General features: G+C 36.5%; 2 protein-coding genes across 4 annotated transcripts; both read right to left on the bottom strand.

Annotated features, from left to right (window-relative positions):
* Window positions 1-3468: 3468 nt before the first annotated feature.
* On the bottom strand, window positions 3469-8659 carry LOC114753852 (histone H3-like centromeric protein HTR12). Of its 3 annotated transcripts, none has more exons than XM_028942564.1 (7): window positions 8480-8659; window positions 8367-8395; window positions 7660-7702; window positions 7430-7554; window positions 7218-7292; window positions 6978-7053; window positions 3469-3488 (listed from the first exon to the last, which is right to left on the bottom strand). In XM_028942564.1, exons 1-7 carry the CDS (start codon window positions 8517-8519, stop codon window positions 3484-3486), a joined length of 393 nt encoding a protein of 130 aa, XP_028798397.1. In that variant the 5' UTR covers window positions 8520-8659; the 3' UTR covers window positions 3469-3483. The 3 variants fall into 3 exon arrangements, with proteins under 3 accessions (XP_028798397.1, XP_028798396.1, XP_028798394.1); XM_028942563.1 differs by lacking the exon at window positions 3469-3488 and adding an exon at window positions 5310-5659 and having other exon boundaries at window positions 7660-7712; XM_028942561.1 differs by lacking the exon at window positions 3469-3488 and adding an exon at window positions 5310-5659.
* Window positions 8660-10162: 1503 nt separating this feature from the next.
* On the bottom strand, window positions 10163-19586 carry LOC114753848 (chitinase domain-containing protein 1-like). Its single transcript, XM_028942557.1, has 8 exons — window positions 19145-19586; window positions 18856-18926; window positions 18311-18391; window positions 18044-18128; window positions 12228-12325; window positions 11905-11992; window positions 11143-11494; window positions 10163-10617 (listed from the first exon to the last, which is right to left on the bottom strand). The coding sequence occupies exons 1-8, from the start codon at window positions 19406-19408 to the stop codon at window positions 10364-10366; spliced, it is 1293 nt and encodes a 430-aa protein (XP_028798390.1). The 5' UTR covers window positions 19409-19586; the 3' UTR covers window positions 10163-10363.
* Window positions 19587-20379: the final 793 nt, after the last annotated feature.

The raw sequence follows: 20379 nt of genomic DNA, 5'->3' as shown, positions 1-20379 counted from the left end.
GTCAAATATTCTAACCAAAAGGGTGAGACGGGCTAACCTATGGTTTACAGGTTGGCACCTTCTGATAGGTTAGAAAAATTTTAACTTAACCCGCTTATAGAGCATATATGTGAAAAGCATGACTTTGAATTATTATTAGATATATTCCATGACAAGCTCGGCATGATTGTCAAGTGTCAAATATTCTAACTAAAAGGGTGAGATGGGCTAATTAACCTGCGGTTTACAGGTTGGCACCTTCTGGCAGGCTAGAAAAATTTTAACTTAACCCGCTTATAAAACATGTATGTGAAAAGCATGACTTTAAATTATTATTAGATATATTCCATGACAAGCTTGGCATGATTGTCAAGTGTCGAATATTCTAACTAAAGAGGCGAGCTGGGCTAACCTGCGGTTTACAGGTTGGCACCTTCTGACAAGTTAGAAAAATTTTAACCTAACTCGCTTATGGAGCATGTATGTGAAAAGCATGACTTTGAATTATTATTAGATATATTCAATGACAAGCTCGGCATGATTGTCAAGTGTCAAATATTCTAACTAAAGGGGTGAAACGGGCTAACCTGCTGTTTACAGGTTGGCACCTTCTGACAGATTAGAAAAATTTTAACTTAACCCGCTTATGGAACATGTATGTGAAAAGCATGACTTTGAATTATTATTAGATATATTCAATGACAAGCTCGGCATGATTGTCAAGTGTCGAATATTCTAACTAAAGGAGTGAAATGGGCTAACCTGTGGTTTACAGGTTGGCACCTTCTGACAGATTAGAAAATTTTAACTTAACCTGCTTATTACATATAGAGCGTGTATGTGAAAAGCATGACTTTAAATTATTATTAGATATATTCAATGACAAACTCGGTATGATTGTCAAGTGTCAAACATGCACTTCTAAAAAGGGTAATGCGACGTGCCTACCCAAGGATTACAAGTTGGCAACTGACAGGTTAGAAAGCTTGCCAACTCACGTTTTCTTTTTGTTTTTATAACAATGTCATATATTTTAAATCGCAATGGGAAAAATACAACATCTTATATTTTATCATTTTGTAAACATTATTAATTTCATTGACATTTGTTGTTATATGTTGCAACTTTTTCAATCAATCAGTTAGTTTTCATTTGAAAATTCTTCAAAGATTATCTGTCTACCTATCTTTACCCTCAATTAGAGATTATAGGTATGTGCTAACAACAAGCTGTTCTTACATAAGGTTTTCAATTCAAACTTAACATTGACATGTTTGTATATTTGTATGGAGAATTGTGCATTGCTCATTTTAAGATGAAATTTGTAAGTAAAGACTACCCAAATTTTAATTCTTTTTATATATTTTTGAGTGATGACATCATTTTTTTTAAAATCTTAAATACACTAATTCCCAAATTGAGTTGCTTGTTTAGAGCTGCCATCTATAAGCATTTATAAATATACTAAAAATAAGTCAAGACAAAATTCTCTTCACATACTTTAAATACTCCTCCATTCCTTAATATAAGATATAATTAATTTGAGTAGATTAAAGATGTTAGTTAAGTTAGTTAATATGATATATATTTTCTAAAATATTCTAAGTATCTTCCTTAATTTTCTCTCCTCCTCTTCTACTTGATTATTGTTGGAAAAATATTAATAAAGTTAATTTGAAAAAAATTTGATAAACACATGAAATAGATTTTATATATAAGACCAATATCAACTAGTTAATTTGAAAAAAATTTATAAATATGTTAAATAAATCTTATATATAAAACTAATATCAACTCTCTAATTATTTCTTATATTAAGAATCGGAAGAGTATTGTTTAACTGGTTTTTGGCTATATAGTTTCTGGAGATTGTATGTGAAAATTCTCGAGCCAGAGCAGTCGAAAATGTCAAATGGTTATTAGATCAGTTTGATATTAATGTGATAGTATAGTCGATCAACAACATAAATCAATAAATAAAATCTCCCAGATATATTTAAATAATGCAACTCAAGATAACACAAAAATTGTCATTACTTCTACAATAAACATACAAAATTAAAATAAAGGTGTACTCCACTGGTATATCTGTTTGTGGTAATAATATTTTGTCATACATTACATAATTTGCATAACTTAACATAAAAGTGTAAATAATAATTACTCTGCTGGACCCATATGTATGATGCGTGGACTTATTTCTTCAATGGAAATTTGAAGAAGAAACTTTCCACTAAGCATATCGTCTTCCTCCGGCTCACGGGTCTTCACAGTTTGGTACATATACTTCAGCTAGTACTGTTATTTAAATAAAAGATATTGATATGCTTCTCCACCTTCATATTATATTATAAAGTAAATTATTATAATAAGTTTGATTATATTATAATTATAATTAAAAGAAGCATATATAGAAAATGGGACAAGAACAGAAGAGGAGACGGAGAAAGTTACGGTCAACTTTTACCCCTCTTCTTCTTCTTCAGGTCCTCTCATACATATGCTTACTCTTAATGATCTTAAGTAATATAATTAATTAATTTATTGACCTCAATTTCCTTCTCATTTCTTCCTCCTGCATAAAGCGTAATTTAAAAACATTAATATAAAATTTAAATTTCCAAAAATAAAATGGACATTGCGTGTATGCAAAATGGAGGATATCATATGTTATGACTTTATTCCAGAAAGAGAGAGGGGGCGTGTGTTAAATTATTTTAGATATTTTAATTAGATCAGGTATCAGAGCTAATAATTTAATCATAAAGTTAATGTTTATAATATTTAAAATTACACGAACCTGGAATTGAGGGTCAATGAAGCTCTGACTCATCTCCAAATCATCACGTCTCCATCACTGTCAAAAAGGTGGTCAAATATAAGTTTAAAGACAACTAAATATCTATTTTCTTGAAATAATTAATTAATTCCAAACAGACGCAATTAATTTATCCAATACCATAAATTCCAAAACAAGATCACCTCCCTCGATATTACCTGCGTAAATCAAGGAAGAAACAAAATGTTCAAATGGCCAGTTATATATCCAGAGTCAACAACACATTGGGTTTTTTTTTTCCATTTTTTTGTTTAATTTTTCTTTGCCACAGTGCATGTAATTTGAAATTGCATTTCACCTTTATACCCTCGATATTGTTTTCTCTGAACTTGAACCCTCTTCTCAAGCACCTTTGGGCACTCTTCATGTTGCGTAAGGGAAGCTCTTGAAAAGTGAAAAAGCTCTCAGAACAACTATTTGAGGTTGGGATATATCTTGTTTGGAAAAGTATGGATGGAGGAACGTAATGTTTGGAATGTGAGTAAAAGATGCTTATAATGTTTGGAATGTGAGTAAATTAATAAGATGATAAGCATAAGGTTTGAGATTTTATTTTGGGACGATGATGTTTGTATTTTCTCTGGCAGTGCCATGACTGTAACGGTACTTCCAGTGCATTGCTCTTACTTCTGAACATAATCTGAAAATATAAGCCGCTCTTCGATTTATTCTGCACAATAAAATAACTTGGAGATGAGTGATAAATCTATATATATTTCGGTAAGCAGTGAGCATCAAATAAACAAAATTACTTTCTCACACAAAACAGAAAAGTAAGCACAAGAAATTTAAACAAATGACTTACGGTGGAGAAATCAGGAAGCATGAAATGAAGAAAGAAGCCAGGATTTCTCCATTTTGGCACATCGACCAAGGAACTGAAACCTAAACCGAAAGGGATTGAACCCATAAGGAAGAGATAAGAATGGTGAGAAAATGACGAAACTATTTGGAGGTTTCTGAAGATTGAAAAGGAGGTGCCGGTATTTATAGAGCTGAGAAGACAGAGGGGGATGATGATGATATAGAAGGTATGAAAAGCACGATCCAGGGCAATCAAACGTAGAGTTTTAGAAAAGAACAGATCTGCTTTTAAAATCAAAATCTGATATATGTTGGTTTGATCTAATGGCTAAGAAAGGGACCTAATCCGACGGTTGTACTACATGCATATATTAGCCATTGGATCAAATCCATCTCCTAACCATTGGATCAAATCAACGGATTGGATTTTGGGACAAGGAAAAACAGTAAGGTATTATCTACGAGATTATCCAAATCCATTTTAGTAACGTTTTTTGATTGAACACAAAAAAAAAAAAGGAGTCAAGTTGATAAAATGTATGACAGATAATACTGCACTGTCAAAGTTAAACCATGCCACATAATTTAGAGCTGTTGAAGTTACATTTTCATTAAAAAATATATTTTGCTTTCAAATTTAGAATTTGATATGTTGGCTTCATCCAATAGCTAAGTAACGGACTCGATCAGACGGTTGTATCACACATTACGTATATTAGCCATTGGATCAAGTCCCTTTCCTAATCATCGGATTGATCCAACGGATTGGATTTTGGGATAAGGGAAAAAAAAACAATATTGTATATGAGATGATTCGAATACATTTTAATAATAACTCTCTTTTATCATATGCAAAGAGTATGAATCAAGTTGATATGGTTCATGACAGATAATACTGCAGTATGACACCGTCGAAGTTAAGGCCATGACAGATGATGTGCAACTGTCAAAGTTATAACTTGATCGACAAAGAAAGATATCTTTTTACTCCCTCCGTTTTTTATTATAAGAGACATTTAATGCTTATGGCACGTTCCTGTATATAAAAGACACTTAAAAGTTCTCTCTATTTTTATTTATTGATTTCTTGTTTTATTTCTATTTATTTTATCTCCAACTCATACTCTCTTCCCCTTCCATTTATCTTTCTTTTAATAATTTAATTAATCCCTCTCATACTCTTTCTCCTTTTATACATTAATTGTCTTCAACTAATTTTAATTTTTTTTTATCAATGTAATTTAATTATTTGCCTCTTATAATAAAGAACGGAGGGAGTAAAAAGCATATTGTTCTCTTCCATTTCAGATGTGATTTTTTGATTTAATTCATTTTAGTAATGCTCTTTAGTCAAATACAAAGAACATAAATCATGCTGATACAATACATGCCACATAATATAACACTGCCCTTGCTAAAAAGGGATTATTGATAAAATATGAATTAAATCCAAATAAGTTTGTACAGTTTGCATTATTTCCTAATGGACTCAAAATTTGGGCAATATTGTTAAACGATGAGCTATTGAAGGCACTAAATAATGACTTCAAAACTTCAGATATTGAATAACTTCTGCATTTCACTTTAGTTCAAGTAAAAACCCTTGGACACGATGCGCGGTAATACTCTGTCATTCTAAACAAACAAATGATGACACATGATCCGTAATGAACTTAACAATCCCTACTTAACAAATCAAAAATCTGAACTTTTCATTTTTTTCTTTTCAAAATCCTTGGTCATCATGATTCATTAGACAATTACAGAGTGTCGGAATTTGATGATACATGGTTTTACATGCAAACTATGTTACTACTGTACTAATTATAATAGAGAGACAACCTAATTTCTACCTCCTAATATTCATATTACATAAGTTATTTTCTGTCAAATAATAATTGCTAGCCAACATGCTAGGTTTCCGAGCAATCAAGCACGCACAATACAACTGAAACAGCAAGTGTTCCAGGCGATTTCATTCTCACCAAGGCCTTCCTATTCCTCCAAGCCTACGAGCCAGCTCAAAATCCTTTTTCACTGGGGCAACAGAAGCAAATGATACTGATCACTAAACAAGGAAGAAAAAAGACGAAAGGTTTATTTTCACACCATTTCTACACTTAATCATTGACCAACGATCCCCCCTGTTACTGTAGACAGGGGTTTTCTTAGACTTCGTTGAGGAGAAGATTCACTTGGGCAATTCTAAGGATGCAATTCCCTACATCAATCAATCCAGTGTTCAAAGAATTTTACACCCCCCCACCCCGGGGGGGAAAAAAAGAACTGAACACAGAATAATAAAGCAGAGCATTACCCTTTCTAAACAAGTTAATTCGCCTAGGTTACTTTACCAAGGATTTGAGGGGAGTAAATTTAACAATGATTTGAAGTTAAAAAATAAACGGTGTAAACTACTTCCTATAACAAGTTATCAGATAACAGGGGAACAGCGAAATTTTGACGGCGTAAAACAGCACAACTAAGTATTGATGAGGAAACAACATAAACCAAAGTAATAAGAATGCTATGAGATTACACATTCCAACAAGGCTCCAATTTAGGATGCCACGTTACCCACCTGAAGAAGCCGCCAAATTCAGCTGTTAAATATAACTTATCAACTTCTCATGACCATGGTAATCACTAAACAGTTACTCATTTACTAAGTGAACTATATCCTGGTTCATTCACCTTAAGATGACAGCTATAATTGCTAACAGGATTTTTTTCAAGAAAAATGATGATCAAAATCACCACCACCAAAAGTTTAACAAAATCACAGAGAAAAATACACTATGTTATTGCATTGAAAATTTTTTAACTTAGCATCTTCTAATTAGCAAGATATTCATCATATTACTTCATTGAATGTTTGTGCTTAATTCGCTGCCAATTTTTCCAGTCTCCAACAGCATCTATAAAGCATGTTTGCTACTCAACCTTCTCCAAAGCCAAGAGAGGCCTTTTCCAAATAACTTTAAATAAGAATAGTGCCATAGAATTGAAAGGTTAAGAGTGATTTGGAATAATATAGAGTTACTCAGAATTTCAAAACTCAGCCCTGTCTAAAAACAACAGCAAGAAATGGTAAATAAAATGAGCGCCTATGCCCTCCCATTGCAGAAAGTTTCTGCAACTCCCAAATAAGCATCCACTGCTCCCCTCATGGCTAACTCAGCCACACGGAGTGGAATGTTTGTTTTGGAAGGTAACAAATATTGTGATAAGCATTCGCCAGAAACAGTGAAAGCAACCAAAGATTAAAAGAAGAAGAAAGATAAACACATAATCGAATAAATTTATGATGATTGAAGGATTAGAGAAATACATTAGAACAATTGTGTCAACTTACTAAGTGTAACACGCTTTGCATGAATAGCGCACAGCATTCCATCCTCAAACAAATGAACCAGATAAGCTTCAGCTGCCTGCACGATTAATAAATAAAAATGATTATAATTTAGATAAACTGATATACACACGATGATTATTAAACCTAAAAAACAGCATTTAGATGATAGTTTAGACAAAGTGCGGGCTCACCGCACACTAACAAGTAATTACTGATAATAGAAAGGAAAATGGTATATACCTCTTGAAGAGCTAATAAGGCTTCAGGTGTCCATCGACTGATCTGGGTAGATAACTGGAATGTAATTTCCTTCACCTACAGCAAGATTTGAAAACATTTCCATTGATTTATAATTTATAGACAGCTTAAAAGAGTGTCTGAGCTCTGTGTTTCTTTCCAATCACAGAAGCATGGAGATATGCAGTAGTCAGGTATAACATCCATAAACTCACACATCTTATAAAAGGGAGAGCTGGGATTAGAAGGTTGACACTCCTCTGATAGTGACGAATTTCACGAAGAGCCACTGTTCCTGGTCTATAGCGATGTTTTTTCCTCGGCCTCTGACTTTGTGATGCTATAATTTTACATTTAAACAGAAGATAAGTAATTTAAAAACCATAAATTGGCAGAGCCTTATTCTACAACTAAGCTATGACTTCAGGAAATTATAAGCGCATACTCTGTGGTTGCTCTTCACTCCTCTCCGCTCTTCTTGTCGCTGGCTTCAGAATACTCAATGGAAACAAAATATATAGAAGAATAAAACAGATTTGTTCCAAGAAAATAAAGGTACAAAATCATTAGTTTAAAAACTAGAATACGGACATAGAAATAGGAGTTACAATTACAACAATACACAAAAGCTAATTTATTCCATGTTGCACAGCAGCTTCGGCAGTTATGTTCTTTCATCAGTTTTAGATTTTTGAGACTAGACTCAGTGTCTTAATCTACGGTATGCAAAAACTATGCCTTACCTCTGCTATCATAATTTGAGGTTTTGAGTTGGGCATTATACGGAAGTTTTCCTCGGACAAAAATAAGTAAATAAATTAAATGAATGAAGCATTAATGCCAAAGCGAACAAGAATCATCTTAATAACAGAAAAAGGATTATTATTCGGGTGACTGAGAAATTATGAGCAAGAGAATATAGTTTTTAAATCCTGAGTCGACTTAGCATTGTCTGAATCCGAAAACCCGTGTATATACAATGCCGACTTCGGATTAAGGATTAATTACAGGAAGCAGGCTAAAGCACCCCAAAGTCCAAAAGTAAGTCGTGCATAAGCATCACATCTTCAGCTTAGCAGTACATAAACCGTGTGTCAGCAACCAAACAGAAGCCAACGACAATCCCGTGGACAGAGACAGAAAGAAGCTTACCGATTGTGGTGATGATGCGGCCCTCCTACCTGTGAATATAGAAGAAAGCAGATTTAGGTTTTTGACAGTAAAAGGGAAATAAATTAAGAACACCAAAGAGAGAGATGAAGTACCTCTCGTGCGGGAAGCTGGCGCATGCTTAACTCTTGCCATTAGAAAGAGCAATGAGGCTGGGCAGAGCAGCCAGTGCGAAAGCGAGGAAGGACACACTCTGCTTCAGATTTCGGTTGCCGAGTTAGCAGAAACAAATTTTGCTTTCGTTCAAATTCTCGCGCGCCTTTAGTTTAGAGCCCAAAAATAAAAAAATTCTGGCGCCCCTGTTCATTGTGGGTTTGGGACTGGGACTCCGGGAGGGCTAAGAATTGCCGCGATTGTATTCGGGTCGGGTTACGGGACTCCCCGTTCAATTCGACGAATAATTTATGGGGATGTCTCCCTTCGCGCCCAAACCGAGCGAAAGGTGAGTTTTTATTTTTTTAATCCAAAAGAAGAAGATGAGAGTTAAAATCAAATAATTATTTAAATCTCTCAGTAAGAAACCAAAAAACTACCTGCATCAACCAGATTAATTTAAGAAGGATAGTTATTTTTCTTTCAAACGTGATACGAATAAAAACTCGTTATTTCTTGTAATTTGAATTGAGCCTAAACTAATATGAATAGAGTTGGACAGGATCACCACAAAACTCTAGTAAGTATTTCACACAATTGCAATATCAGGATTCAAATTTGAGACATCTAATTGAGGGAACGTATGATGAGGACTAAACCATAATTTTAAAAGTAATTTTACGATATACAAAATACATATATGAGAAAATTTTTGTTTCAACTTGTGTGAAAATATTTTTAAAGAGTGCTTTTAGAAGTTACCAAGCACCTCATGAGATGACTAATATCTCTTGATAGTCAAAATTTTGAGGATAGATATGAGTTTTGTGTCACATGTTTTCTACTACTTCAGCTTGTTGCTCTTATTATTCCATTTCTTAACATACTAAAAAAAATACAAAATCATATAGTTTTCTTTTGGTTTGGAGAGTCAAAACACGTTTATTGTATGTGATTCTATGAAGTTTGAAATGAAACATCGTCTATGCTTTATAACAAGGCAATCTGTGTATGAATTTTATTATGTGAGTATTAATTTAAAAAAAATGTAAGATTAATGCATATAAACAAGGGGTTGGCAAAAGAATGAAATGCATATAAACAAAGGATGGAGGAGAAGGCAAAAGCACGTATGTTTTAGCAAGCATCTTTAAAATTCAGTTTTGTCGGCAGAAAAGGTGTCCCCGTGTTACATGTGATGAATTATTTGCCCCCCTGATTATGTGGGCCTAAACCAAGAAGATTGGAGACAAAAAGCTGATTATTCGAGTAATAGTATGAGTTAATGCTGTAAATTCTACATGTCATAATAATGCTCTGTTCTGTTTGTGCCGTAGTTTTTTTTTTTTCTACCGGATATATGTGCCATAGTTTAAACACGTCTCAAACAAAACAAGAAGAAAAGAAACGCATCTCTTGACATATACTATTTCTGATTCTTAATATAAAAACTCGTTTTAACCTCTATTTTACTTTTAAATATAAAATCCCAATCCACCTTGTTTCTCATATTTATCATTTTTTTTCAAGATAATTCTTGTAATAATAATAGTTTTAGTCAATATACTTAATTAGTAATGATATTTTAAGAAATATAACACTTATTTATTATAAATAAATAATTTAATTAATTTTTTTATTCTACTCAAATTAGCCGACAAGCTTTTATATTAAAGAACAAGAGGTAGTACTAAAAGGTGAAAACTTAAAAAAGAGATCGTTCAAGGAACAGAACTCTCGAGTCCAAAAATTTCCAAGATGGAAGGATAAGAACACAGCTCTCAAGGACAAGCGCAGTCACCAAATAACAAAGCCATTTAAACCCCCCCCCCCCCGGGGGGGAGCTCAAGCCTATGAGCAATATTAAAACCTGCTGTTCGTTGCTTTCACAAAAGATCAAAAAAGTAATCTAAACCTTGGCCAATTTCCCAGATTGAAATACCACATCCCCATAAACGGGCTTCCTCCAGGCGCAAGGAAATTGACTTTAAAGATGGATAGAACACAACACGCTTGCTATCCTCGTCATCAATGTAGAAGAAGAAATGCTCGCCACTATTCTCATCCCACTGCAGTACAGGCCTGTGCTTCTCCAACAGTGAAAGGTAATCCCTTCCGAGAATAGCTCTCCCTCCTGAACCTGCACTTACAGATTTTAATTTGTTAAAAAGAGATGCCTGCACTAATTTTTGAATGCTAAAAAGAAATAGTGAAACATCTTCTAAAGTTCCCATCAATATCAATATAACTTATAAAATCTATAACGAAAAACTTCCATGTGAATTTTAATATGATCGTGATTTTCTAATAAAAACAAGAAACAAGACGCAAAGGGAAAAAAAATCAATTCAAATATCACATGATAAATTGATTTTTTTTTTTTTTTAAAAAAAGGTACCTCTTCTTGCTTTCCAAGTTTTATCCTATCAGGAGGCCCCAAAATAAGAACATGCAAGTTCAAGTGCAATAATGGATTTGCAAGTAATAGACTCAAATCCACTAAGCATGACAAAGTGCTCTTCAATCATCTCCAACAGTTGGTAGCACAGTCTTAAAAATTGACAGATAAACCCAAAAATGCATACCATGATAAGGTGCACCTGCTGTAACAGATTAAGCTATGTGTATACTGCAAATTAATCAACAAATCAAAGCAAGCAGTAACCTCTGGAAAGGGAGAAATCATTTCCATAGAAGTTTATGCCAAGGAGTATCTTGTTAGCGAGCCTCTGGGCTCTATGGCCAGGGGTGCCAAGAAGCAGACTTAAGGTAAATTGAATCCACTTCAATGGTGCATTAGGGCCAGGGTTATGAGGACTAGAGAAGTCATATGTCATCAATGAAAATCCATCCACAACTTCACTCAAGATCTCAAGATCGTTTGGACCAAAGTCGTGCTCTTGGAGCTTCTTCGAAGATGGTGGGCCCATGACATATATCAACTGCAACTGCTGCCCATTATCTTTGCCAGACACAGAATGCAAAGCTTCTCCAAGCTGCTTTATAAAATGCAATGCCTGTACTCGAAAAAAAAGAAAGCATGATTTCAAGCGCTATCATGAGCAAAATGTTGAACTTTGTCCCATATCAAACATGACTATAGGGCTTATACCATTCTGTTAGCTTATATGCGGGGAGAATGACCGCATTAAAATATGTCTCAAGCATGAAGGTGAAAAAAATACTTAAAGAGCAACTGAAAAGGAAAAAAAAAAAAAAAAGAATCCCAATGATTTGCGGATTGCCAAACAAAAGATACGTGTGAAGTGCTTAAACACAGTGAGCAAACAGTACCTAGACAATTAGCAGCTGAGTCCATGAAAAATGTAAACTAAATATTTGCAATAAATTGTTTAAAGAAAAGTATTATACAATAATTTTGCCCGATAAGGGTTTCTAGGAATGATGAAAATGATCAAATACTCACCAAATTTCGCATGCTTGGTTCATGCAAGATCCCATAAGCTGCCCATCTTGACCAAGATTCTAAGACAATACCATCATATCCCATTTCCCTACGGGCAGAGAGCATTTATATAAAAGGTGAACCACAATACAGAATGCAACAAGCAAGAAAAACATCATGCGTAGATTTTTAATGCAGAGTCATAATAGCAGTTCAATTAATGATAGACAGTTCTTCTATTTTCAGATTCAGATGTTTGCATTTTTCAGCATACAGATGCCGAAATTATCCCCACAATGAAATTGCCTAAAAAGATGAACCCAGATAAAAGATAGAATCTTTACTTGCACTCTGTTACCATAAGGTTAATGGCTTTGTTCCTTTGTTTCTTCTTTGTCAACAGCTCCAAGGGTGATGCTTCCAAGACAACTCTAGGCAAAATCTACATGAAAGTTTAAATAAGGCCAGATTTAAAGAAGAGGATAACAATATCCAAAGGCAAGTAGATGAACGCAAGGTATCACAAACTTTAAATAAAGGCAGCCAAAGAACAGGTAACACATGTATCCTTATTCGTTACTAAGGCAAAAACCTGATTCTGTGGGGTGAGTGGTGAAAGACAGTGAAATTCATCAAAATCAATCTTGGCTAATGGACAATAACAAAGCATTCAACAGGACTTACATTATGGGTAATGGCAATAAGAAGATTGTGGTTTTTGAGACATAGAAAATATTCAATTTTAGAAGTGAAATTTGCAAACAGTTGCCCTTTGTTATTGGTTGTTTAAGAAGTCACATTCTATCACAGGGTTTAAAGTGGCCTAATATTTGAATGGGAAAGAGATTGAGCACAGTGATCCAGATCCAAACCAACTACCTAAATCACTACCAGTCACATCGGCAAACTCATACATGATTCCCCAATTCGATTCTGGCATTCTTCTTTCTTCTTTAATGTTAGAAGCCCTTGATTCTCTCCCTGATTCTCTCCCTTTATTCTCTCCATGATTTACCCATGATTCTAGCTAGACAATGAATTCCTGATTACTTGTGATATTGCAATATCTTTCATTTATTACTGATTGATTGTAACCGGTAGTATGAGACTCTATATATTGTACCCACATCATATGAAATAATATGGCAGAGTGAATTTTCAATACTCTTTAAGCATGGTATCAGAGCGTGTGAGCTTGGAAAGGGTCCTGGAGAGTCTGCCGTGAGCCAGAGAGAGAGAGACGGCGAGGAGAGAGAGAGAGAGTGAGTGAGGCGTCCTCAAAACTGGAACCAGAAGTGGTCCGTGGACGACACCACCCCTCCAGGCCTCACCGGCGTCCCCAGATCGGCGCGTCCCCGAAGCCGACGTCCAACGGAGCTGCGCATGACCCTCACGCGCCGTTACAAGCTCCGCGCGTGAATCCCACACGCCGCCACGCCCCGCCACTGTACCAGCGCGTGCCGCCCACGCGCCGCCGCCAGAGACCTCCAGTACCTCCCAGAGACCCAGAAGATGGATAACCCAGAATTCCCACCACTTTTTGGGTCTGTTCGCAATATTCCAAGGGTTCTCATGTCCGGTACATCTTCAAATACTCAAGCTACTCCTTCTTCACCGGTGGTTACTCCTTCTTCAGATCTGACAGTAGCCGCTGAACCTCAAGCTATGGGGGTAGCCCACAAACTTAATGGAAGCAATTATCTCCAATGGTCTCAAAGTGTATTAATGTATCTGCGTGGGAAGCGTAAGGAGAAGTATATCAATGGAGAAGCAACACAACCTTCGCATAATGATCCCAAATTTGATACCTGGTTCGCTGAAAATAATCAGGTGATGTCTTGGTTGTGCAATTCAATGACTCTCGAAATCAGTGAAGGATACCTTCTTGCAAGTACAGCCAAGGAAATCTGGGATGCTGCTAAGCGGACCTACTCTACCCTCGATAACACTGCAGCCTTATTAGATCTAAAGAGGCAGCTCAAAGATCTGAAACAAGGCAACTTAACTGTGACTCAATACTACAGTACGTTGACAAAGATATGGCAGCAATTGGACCTCTTTGAAGTACATCCTTGGAAGGATATGGATGATGCTAATTACTACAGACAATTGGTGGAAAGAGGACGAACATATGACTTTCTGTTGGGCCTGAATGATGTTTTTGAAGAAGTGAGAGGGAGAATTATGGGACTGAAGCCGCTGCCATCCCTATTTGAAGTCTTCAGTATGGTTAAGTTCGAAGAAAGCCGAAGACACCTCACTCAAGGCAGCCTGACCGCAGCAGAGGGCTCGGCATTGGTGACGAGGGGGTTCCAGACATCAGAGGGCCCTGAGAAGAAAGGGAACAAGTGGTGCAACCACTGTAACAAGAGAGGCCACACCAGAGATGAATGCTGGAAACTACATGGGAAACCAACTCAAGGGAAACAGAAACAACGGGAAGATAGAAGGAGCCACCACACCTCCTCTGAAGAAAAAGGTGATGATGGAGACCAATTGACCAGAGAAGAGCTTCAAATGCTTCGTAAGATACTTGAAAAACAAAACAAATCAAAATCTGTTCCCAACGTGAACTTGATACAGTCAGGTAATTCCATTATAGCCCTCAATGCAATGATAACTAGTGATGAGACTTGGATTGTTGACTCCGGTGCTACAGATCACATGACTGGTAATAAGTCCTTCTTCAAAACCCTCAAATATTGCCATGAGAACCTTAGAGTAAAAGTGGCAACTGGACTGTATACTAAAGTTGAGGGTGTTGGCAGTGTGGCTCTATCTGAAGATCTGGAAATCCATAATGTTTTGTTTGTCCCTGCTCTTACTTGCAATCTTATTTCTGTGAGCAAATTAACTAAAGGGAAAACATGTCGGGTGATATTTGATGATGTTAAATGTGTTTTTCAGGATTCGACCTCGGGGAGGAAGATTTTGACTGCTAAAGAATGGGATGGACTCTACTACTTTGAAGGAAAGGATATGAAGACAGCAGGAGCAAAGAAAGCTATGGTTAGCTCCAACTCTCAGAATAAAAATGTAATGTTGTGGCATCAAAGATTAGGCCACCCCAGCTTTGATTATATGAAGCATGTGTTTCCAACTTTATTCAATAAAAATTCTTCTCCTTTCCAATGTGAAACGTGTCAAATTGCTAAACAAACTCGCGCCTCTTATCCCAAACATACTTACAAACCTTCTACCCCGTTCACAATGATCCATACCGACATTTGGGGACCAGCCAAAACCAACACCCGAACAGGCACAAAGTGGTTTATCACATTCATAGATGATCACACCCGGGTCACATGGGTTTACCTTATGAAAGAGAAATCCGAAGCCCTACAAATTTTCAAAAACTTTTACTCGTTTGTGAGAACCCAATTCCAAACTACCATCAAAGTCCTGAGAAGTGACAATGCCAAAGAGTATGTGAGTGGAGCCTTTAGGGAATTTCTTGAGCAGGAGGGAATCCATCACCAAACCTCATGTGTTTATACTCCTCAACAAAATGGAGTTGCTGAGCGAAAGAATAGACACCTTTTGGAAGTGACCCGAGCTATTATGATGGAAAGAAATGTTCCAAATCTGTTTTGGGGAGATGCTGTACTAACCGCAGCCTATCTTATCAACCGCATGGCCTCTAAAATTCTCCACTTTAGTACCCCTATTCAAAAGCTCCATAAACATGATGGAGGCAAACTAGGTGCTAGAGCAGAAAAAGGCATTTTCCTCGGGTATTCCTCCACCAAAAAGGGGTACAAGTGTTATTGTCCCACCACCAGAAAACTTATAATCTCCAAAGACACAGTCTTTTATGAGGATGATGCTTACTATCCCAAATTACCCATTCAGGGGGAGCACTATGGAGTAGAATGGCTAATTACATCCGAACCTATAACCATACCGCCTCAAGACAACATCCCTGAACCGGAAACGGAACCAAAAACCCCTACTACTACACTTCTCCAGAACACCAAAACTCCACAAACATCCCTCACCCAATGGAAACCAATGCTGAAATTGATGCAGGGGTGACAGAGCACTCAAGTCCTCAATCAGGTGAACAGGACAGTAGTAGTAGGGTTCCTTCCATTCCAAGGCAGCAACATGATTCCAATCCGGAGTTAGATCCTGAAGAACTGGGATGGCCTATTGCACTTAGAAAGGGGGTAAGATCGTGTACTCAACATCCTATTCAAAAATTTGTCTCCTATGGCAATTTATCTGCGAGAATGCAAACTTTTGTAGTGAATAGCTCACAGGTGAAAATTCCAGAAACATTTCAACAGGCTGTAACAGATCCTAATTGGAAACATGCTGCATATGAGGAGTTGAGAGCCTTGAAGGAGAATAACACGTGGGATATCACCACACTTCCTAAAGGCAAGAAAGCAGTGGGTTGCAGGTGGATCTTCACCCCTAAATTCAATCCTGATGGCAGCATCAACAAGTACAAAGGAAGATTAGTTGCCAAAGGGTACACCCAAACCTATGGGATTGATTATCAAGAAACGTTTGCTCCTGTGGCAAAATTCAACACCATCCAGGTACTCCTGTCCCTAGCTGCCAACCTTGATTGGCCCCTACATCAACTAGATGTGAAGAATGCTTTCCTAAATGGAGATTTGGAGGAGGAAGTGTACATGGAAATTCCAGATGGAGTAATAGCTCCGCCCAACTCAGTTTGCAAATTGAAGAAATCATTATATGGCCTGAAACAATCTCCACTTTGCCAAAGCGATCAAAAGGTTTGGCTACATTCAAGGACAAGCTGATCACACTCTTTTCGTCAAACACAGTGATGGAAAGGTAACGATCCTAATTGTGTATGTGGATGATATAGTCATAACTGGCAGTGATGAGGTTTCTATCTCCCACCTCAAGAAGGCCCTGGCTAGGGAATTCCAAGTGAAGGATCTAGGCCAAATGAAGTACTTTCTTGGAATGGAGGTTGCTAGATCCAAAAAGGGTATAAGTGTGTCTCAACGAAAGTACACACTGGACTTACTCCACGAAACAGGAATACTTGGGGCTAAACCTAGTGAGACTCCTATGGAAGAGTCATGCAATCTGGAAGTGAAACCAAAAGGGACACCAGTTAACTCAGAAAGGTACAGAAGACTTGTGGGCAAACTAATCTACTTGACTCATACAAGGCCTGACATTAGTTATGCAGTTGGAGTGGTAAGCCAATTTATGCATCAACCCCAGGAAGAACACATGGAAGCAGTATACAGAATCCTCACCTACCTCAAACTCAACCCTGGAAGAGGACTATTCTTTAAAAAGGGGAGTACAAGGAGCATCGAGGTCTACACTGATGCAGATCATGGGAGAGCTGTGGATAACAGAAGATCTGTCACAGGATACTGTACTTATGTTTGGGGAAACTTAGTCACTTGGCGAAGCAAGAAACAGACAGTAGTCTCAAGAAGCAGTGCTGAGGCTGAGCTAAGAGCTGTAGCCCTGGGGGTATGTGAAGGAATGTGGGTGATTAGACTTCTGAAGGAATTGAGAATCTCCTATGAAGGACCTATGAATCTCTGGTGTGACAATCAAGCCAGCATTGAAATGACCAAAAATCCTGTGTATCACGACCGAACAAAGCATGTTGACATTGATCGGCACTTCATCAAAGAAAAGGTCGAGGATGGCATCATTAACTTGAACTATGTGCGTTCAATTGATCAGATTGCTGACATCATGACCAAACCGTTAGCCAGAGTCAAGTTTGAAGGGCTTCGAAGCAAGCTGGGAATGGTTGACATCTACTCTCCAGCTTGAGAGGGAGTGTTAGAAGCCCTTGATTCTCTCCCTGATTCTCTCCCTTTATTCTCTCCATGATTTACCCATGATTCTAGCTAGACAATGAATTCCTGATTACTTGTGATATTGCAATATCTTTCATTTATTACTGATTGATTGTAACCGGTAGTATGAGACTCTATATATTGTACCCACATCATATGAAATAATATGGCAGAGTGAATTTTCAATACTCTTTAAGCATTTAAAAAGTCAACAATCAAGGATATCATCAACTATATGGCTTTCAAAAATAAAACCAGCTATGAGCAATATTATTGAGTTGGCCTAAGAAGAAAGTCAGCTCAATGACGGCTAAGACAAAACTAAGCTCACGAGATTTACTTCTTCTTACCAAAGCGTGTCCTATATTTTTAAGCTCTGAGATCCATCCTATGTCAGCATTATGTCTTCCCTCCAGAACTAAGCCAGCCTGTTGGCTGGCAATGAAAATTGGTGAAGCAAACCACGGAGCAAGATAATGTCAACAATAATAAGCTAATAAAAAAATTCTAATGAACTCCCAGGCTTTATACATATGCACTTAAAATTCCTCTATAATGCACAAAATTCAGATGATCCCTATGGTTGTAATATCTGTTTGAAAACTTAGTTTCCTTACCTCTTCACCTCATACCAAACAGGTGATAAATGTGTGAACTTAGAGTTGAAACGTTTTGCCAATTCGTAACCCTTGGAATTCCTGCAACATTTAACAAATACAGATATAAAGTGAAGATGCCTTTAATGGGGGAACGATTATAAAGGAAAAAATCTTGCTACAATATATAAAATCATAATTGGATTTTAATTACCAACATATGACATTTTTTTCTTAAGTGAATCACCTAAACAAGCAATGTTTAAGGATACATGCCTTGTACAACAAGAAGGTTCTCGTAATGAATAACATGTTCATACTATAAAGTAGTTTTCCTTCTTCCAAATGATCACCTTCCGAAACCAAACTCTAGTATATTGATAACCATTTTCAGTAGCACTTGAATGTTGGAAACTAGATTCGAAGACAAGTTAAAAAAATAATTCAACACAAAATTAGGTTGCACGATTTCCTCATAAAGTAACAAGTATTGCATGTCAGGTATCAGTTCTATTTCAAAATTACTAAGATTTTGACAAACTCAACGAGAAGCCACAAAAACATACCATGAAGTAATGTAGCCAAGCACAGGATAACCATAGTGCCGCCGGGAAGTATTTTCTACTTTCGAATTCTCCTAATTCCTTGCAAAACCACTAAGTTAGGTATTATAAAAGCTGAACTCTATCTTACACCCTTTTTGGCAGCCCAAATTTCACAAAAGAAAATACTACCCCAAAACATGAGTGCTAATTTATATGAAAGAGAAATCTCCTGGTCACTAAAATAACCTCCTTTTCCTCAAAAAGGTTTCTTGGCGATTAAACAGTGGAATCAGTCTTTGGCGCGACTTACAGTCAGCACAGCTTGGTAACTTAAATCGGCTTTCATAACATCTTGTTGATGTGCATCCGATTCTCTAGAGCGGGTAGGAGAGTACTTAAACCGGTACACGATCACGGAAATGGTGGAAGATGCGATGAAGAAGAGGACCAAGAAGGGAACGAGTTTGCGACCCGAAGCCAATTCACCCCGGTTATCGCGTCGGGTGGACGATTCAGCTTGGTTATCGCGGTTAGCTGAACCCGGCGCGGATCGGCGTTCTCGTTTCTTGGCCATGTCGGAACTCACCGGCTCGGCCTCTTTGCCCGGCCGCAGCTTTGACTAGGACGTTAAAGAGCGCGCCGAACTCTCGCGTTGAACTCTGAACCCTCGCTCTGAAACGACGTCGTTACAAATATAGAGGAAAGCGTTAGCCGTGGGCTCAATCTTGGTCATGTAATGGGCGCTTAATCTAAACTTAGGGTGTGTTTGGATTGACGGTGGAGAAGTAACTTTTTTTTCAATCTGACTTTTCCAGAAGTCAGATTGAGTAAAAGTCAGATTGGGTAATGTGATTTATGTTTGGATTGGGATTTCAGAAAAAAGTCAGTTTGAGAAGCTAAAACTTGTTTGGATGATAAATGTAAAAGTAAGTTTGAATGTAAAATGACTTAAAAGGACATGAATTCTATTAAATAGCACATATCTAATATTAGATATTTAATTATTAAAAGTGAAGAAGTAAGGAAAATAAAAATTATTAAAAGTAAAGAAATTTAATTTAGTATTATAAAAAATTATATATATAATGTGACTATTTGTCATAAATAAAGTAATGAAAAATAAAATTATTAAAAATAAGGAAATTTAATTTATTGTTATAAAGAAATTATATATATAATGTGACCATTTTAAAAGAAGTATTGAAAAAAAATTTATTAAAAAAAAAAAAAATTAAGTTATTACTAGAAGGAAATTGAAAAATAATAAAAAACTTAATTAAATATATGTAATGGATAAATATGTAAATTAGAGGTCATACATACGTAGCATTTTTAAACTAAATACATCAAATAACTAATTGGAGATGCTCAATACAATTTGGTCTCTGATTGTGTCACGCACATGATTCATTTGTCTTGATCTAGGTAAATTTGAAGAGGATGTCTCACCAGCTTCATCATGATTGTCTTCGTCAATTGTACCTTCAGATTGAGCTTCTATGAAATCTTTATCAGTTTCAGAATTTCTTCGGAGGAAATTATGTA

Source organism: Neltuma alba, unplaced genomic scaffold (assembly GCF_004799145.2).
Source record: "Neltuma alba isolate B1F8T4 unplaced genomic scaffold, ASM479914v2 tig00008211_pilon, whole genome shotgun sequence".
Classification (NCBI taxonomy): Eukaryota; Viridiplantae; Streptophyta; class Magnoliopsida; order Fabales; family Fabaceae; genus Neltuma; species Neltuma alba.
Note: the sequence above shows the minus strand (reverse complement) of the source record. Positions and strands in the feature narration are given on the sequence as shown.

Excerpts from the sequence above, each read along its gene's own strand:
- LOC114753852 (XM_028942561.1), bottom strand. The coding sequence starts at position 8,519 with ATGGCAAGAGTTAAGCATGCGCCAGCTTCCCGCACGAGAG. Across the intron at positions 8,396-8,479 it reads GCCAGCTTCCCGCACGAGAG|GTAGGAGGGCCGCATCATCA; the intron begins GTACTTCATCTC and ends CTATATTCACAG. Across the intron at positions 7,555-7,659 it reads GAGTGAAGAGCAACCACAGA|CATCACAAAGTCAGAGGCCG; the intron begins GTATGCGCTTAT and ends GTAAAATTATAG.
- LOC114753848 (XM_028942557.1), bottom strand. The coding sequence starts at position 19,408 with ATGGCCAAGAAACGAGAACGCCGATCCGCGCCGGGTTCAGCTAACCGC. Across the intron at positions 18,392-18,855 it reads CTTGGCTACATTACTTCATG|GAATTCCAAGGGTTACGAAT; the intron begins GTATGTTTTTGT and ends TAAATGTTGCAG. Across the intron at positions 18,129-18,310 it reads GTTTGGTATGAGGTGAAGAG|CCAACAGGCTGGCTTAGTTC; the intron begins GTAAGGAAACTA and ends TTTCATTGCCAG.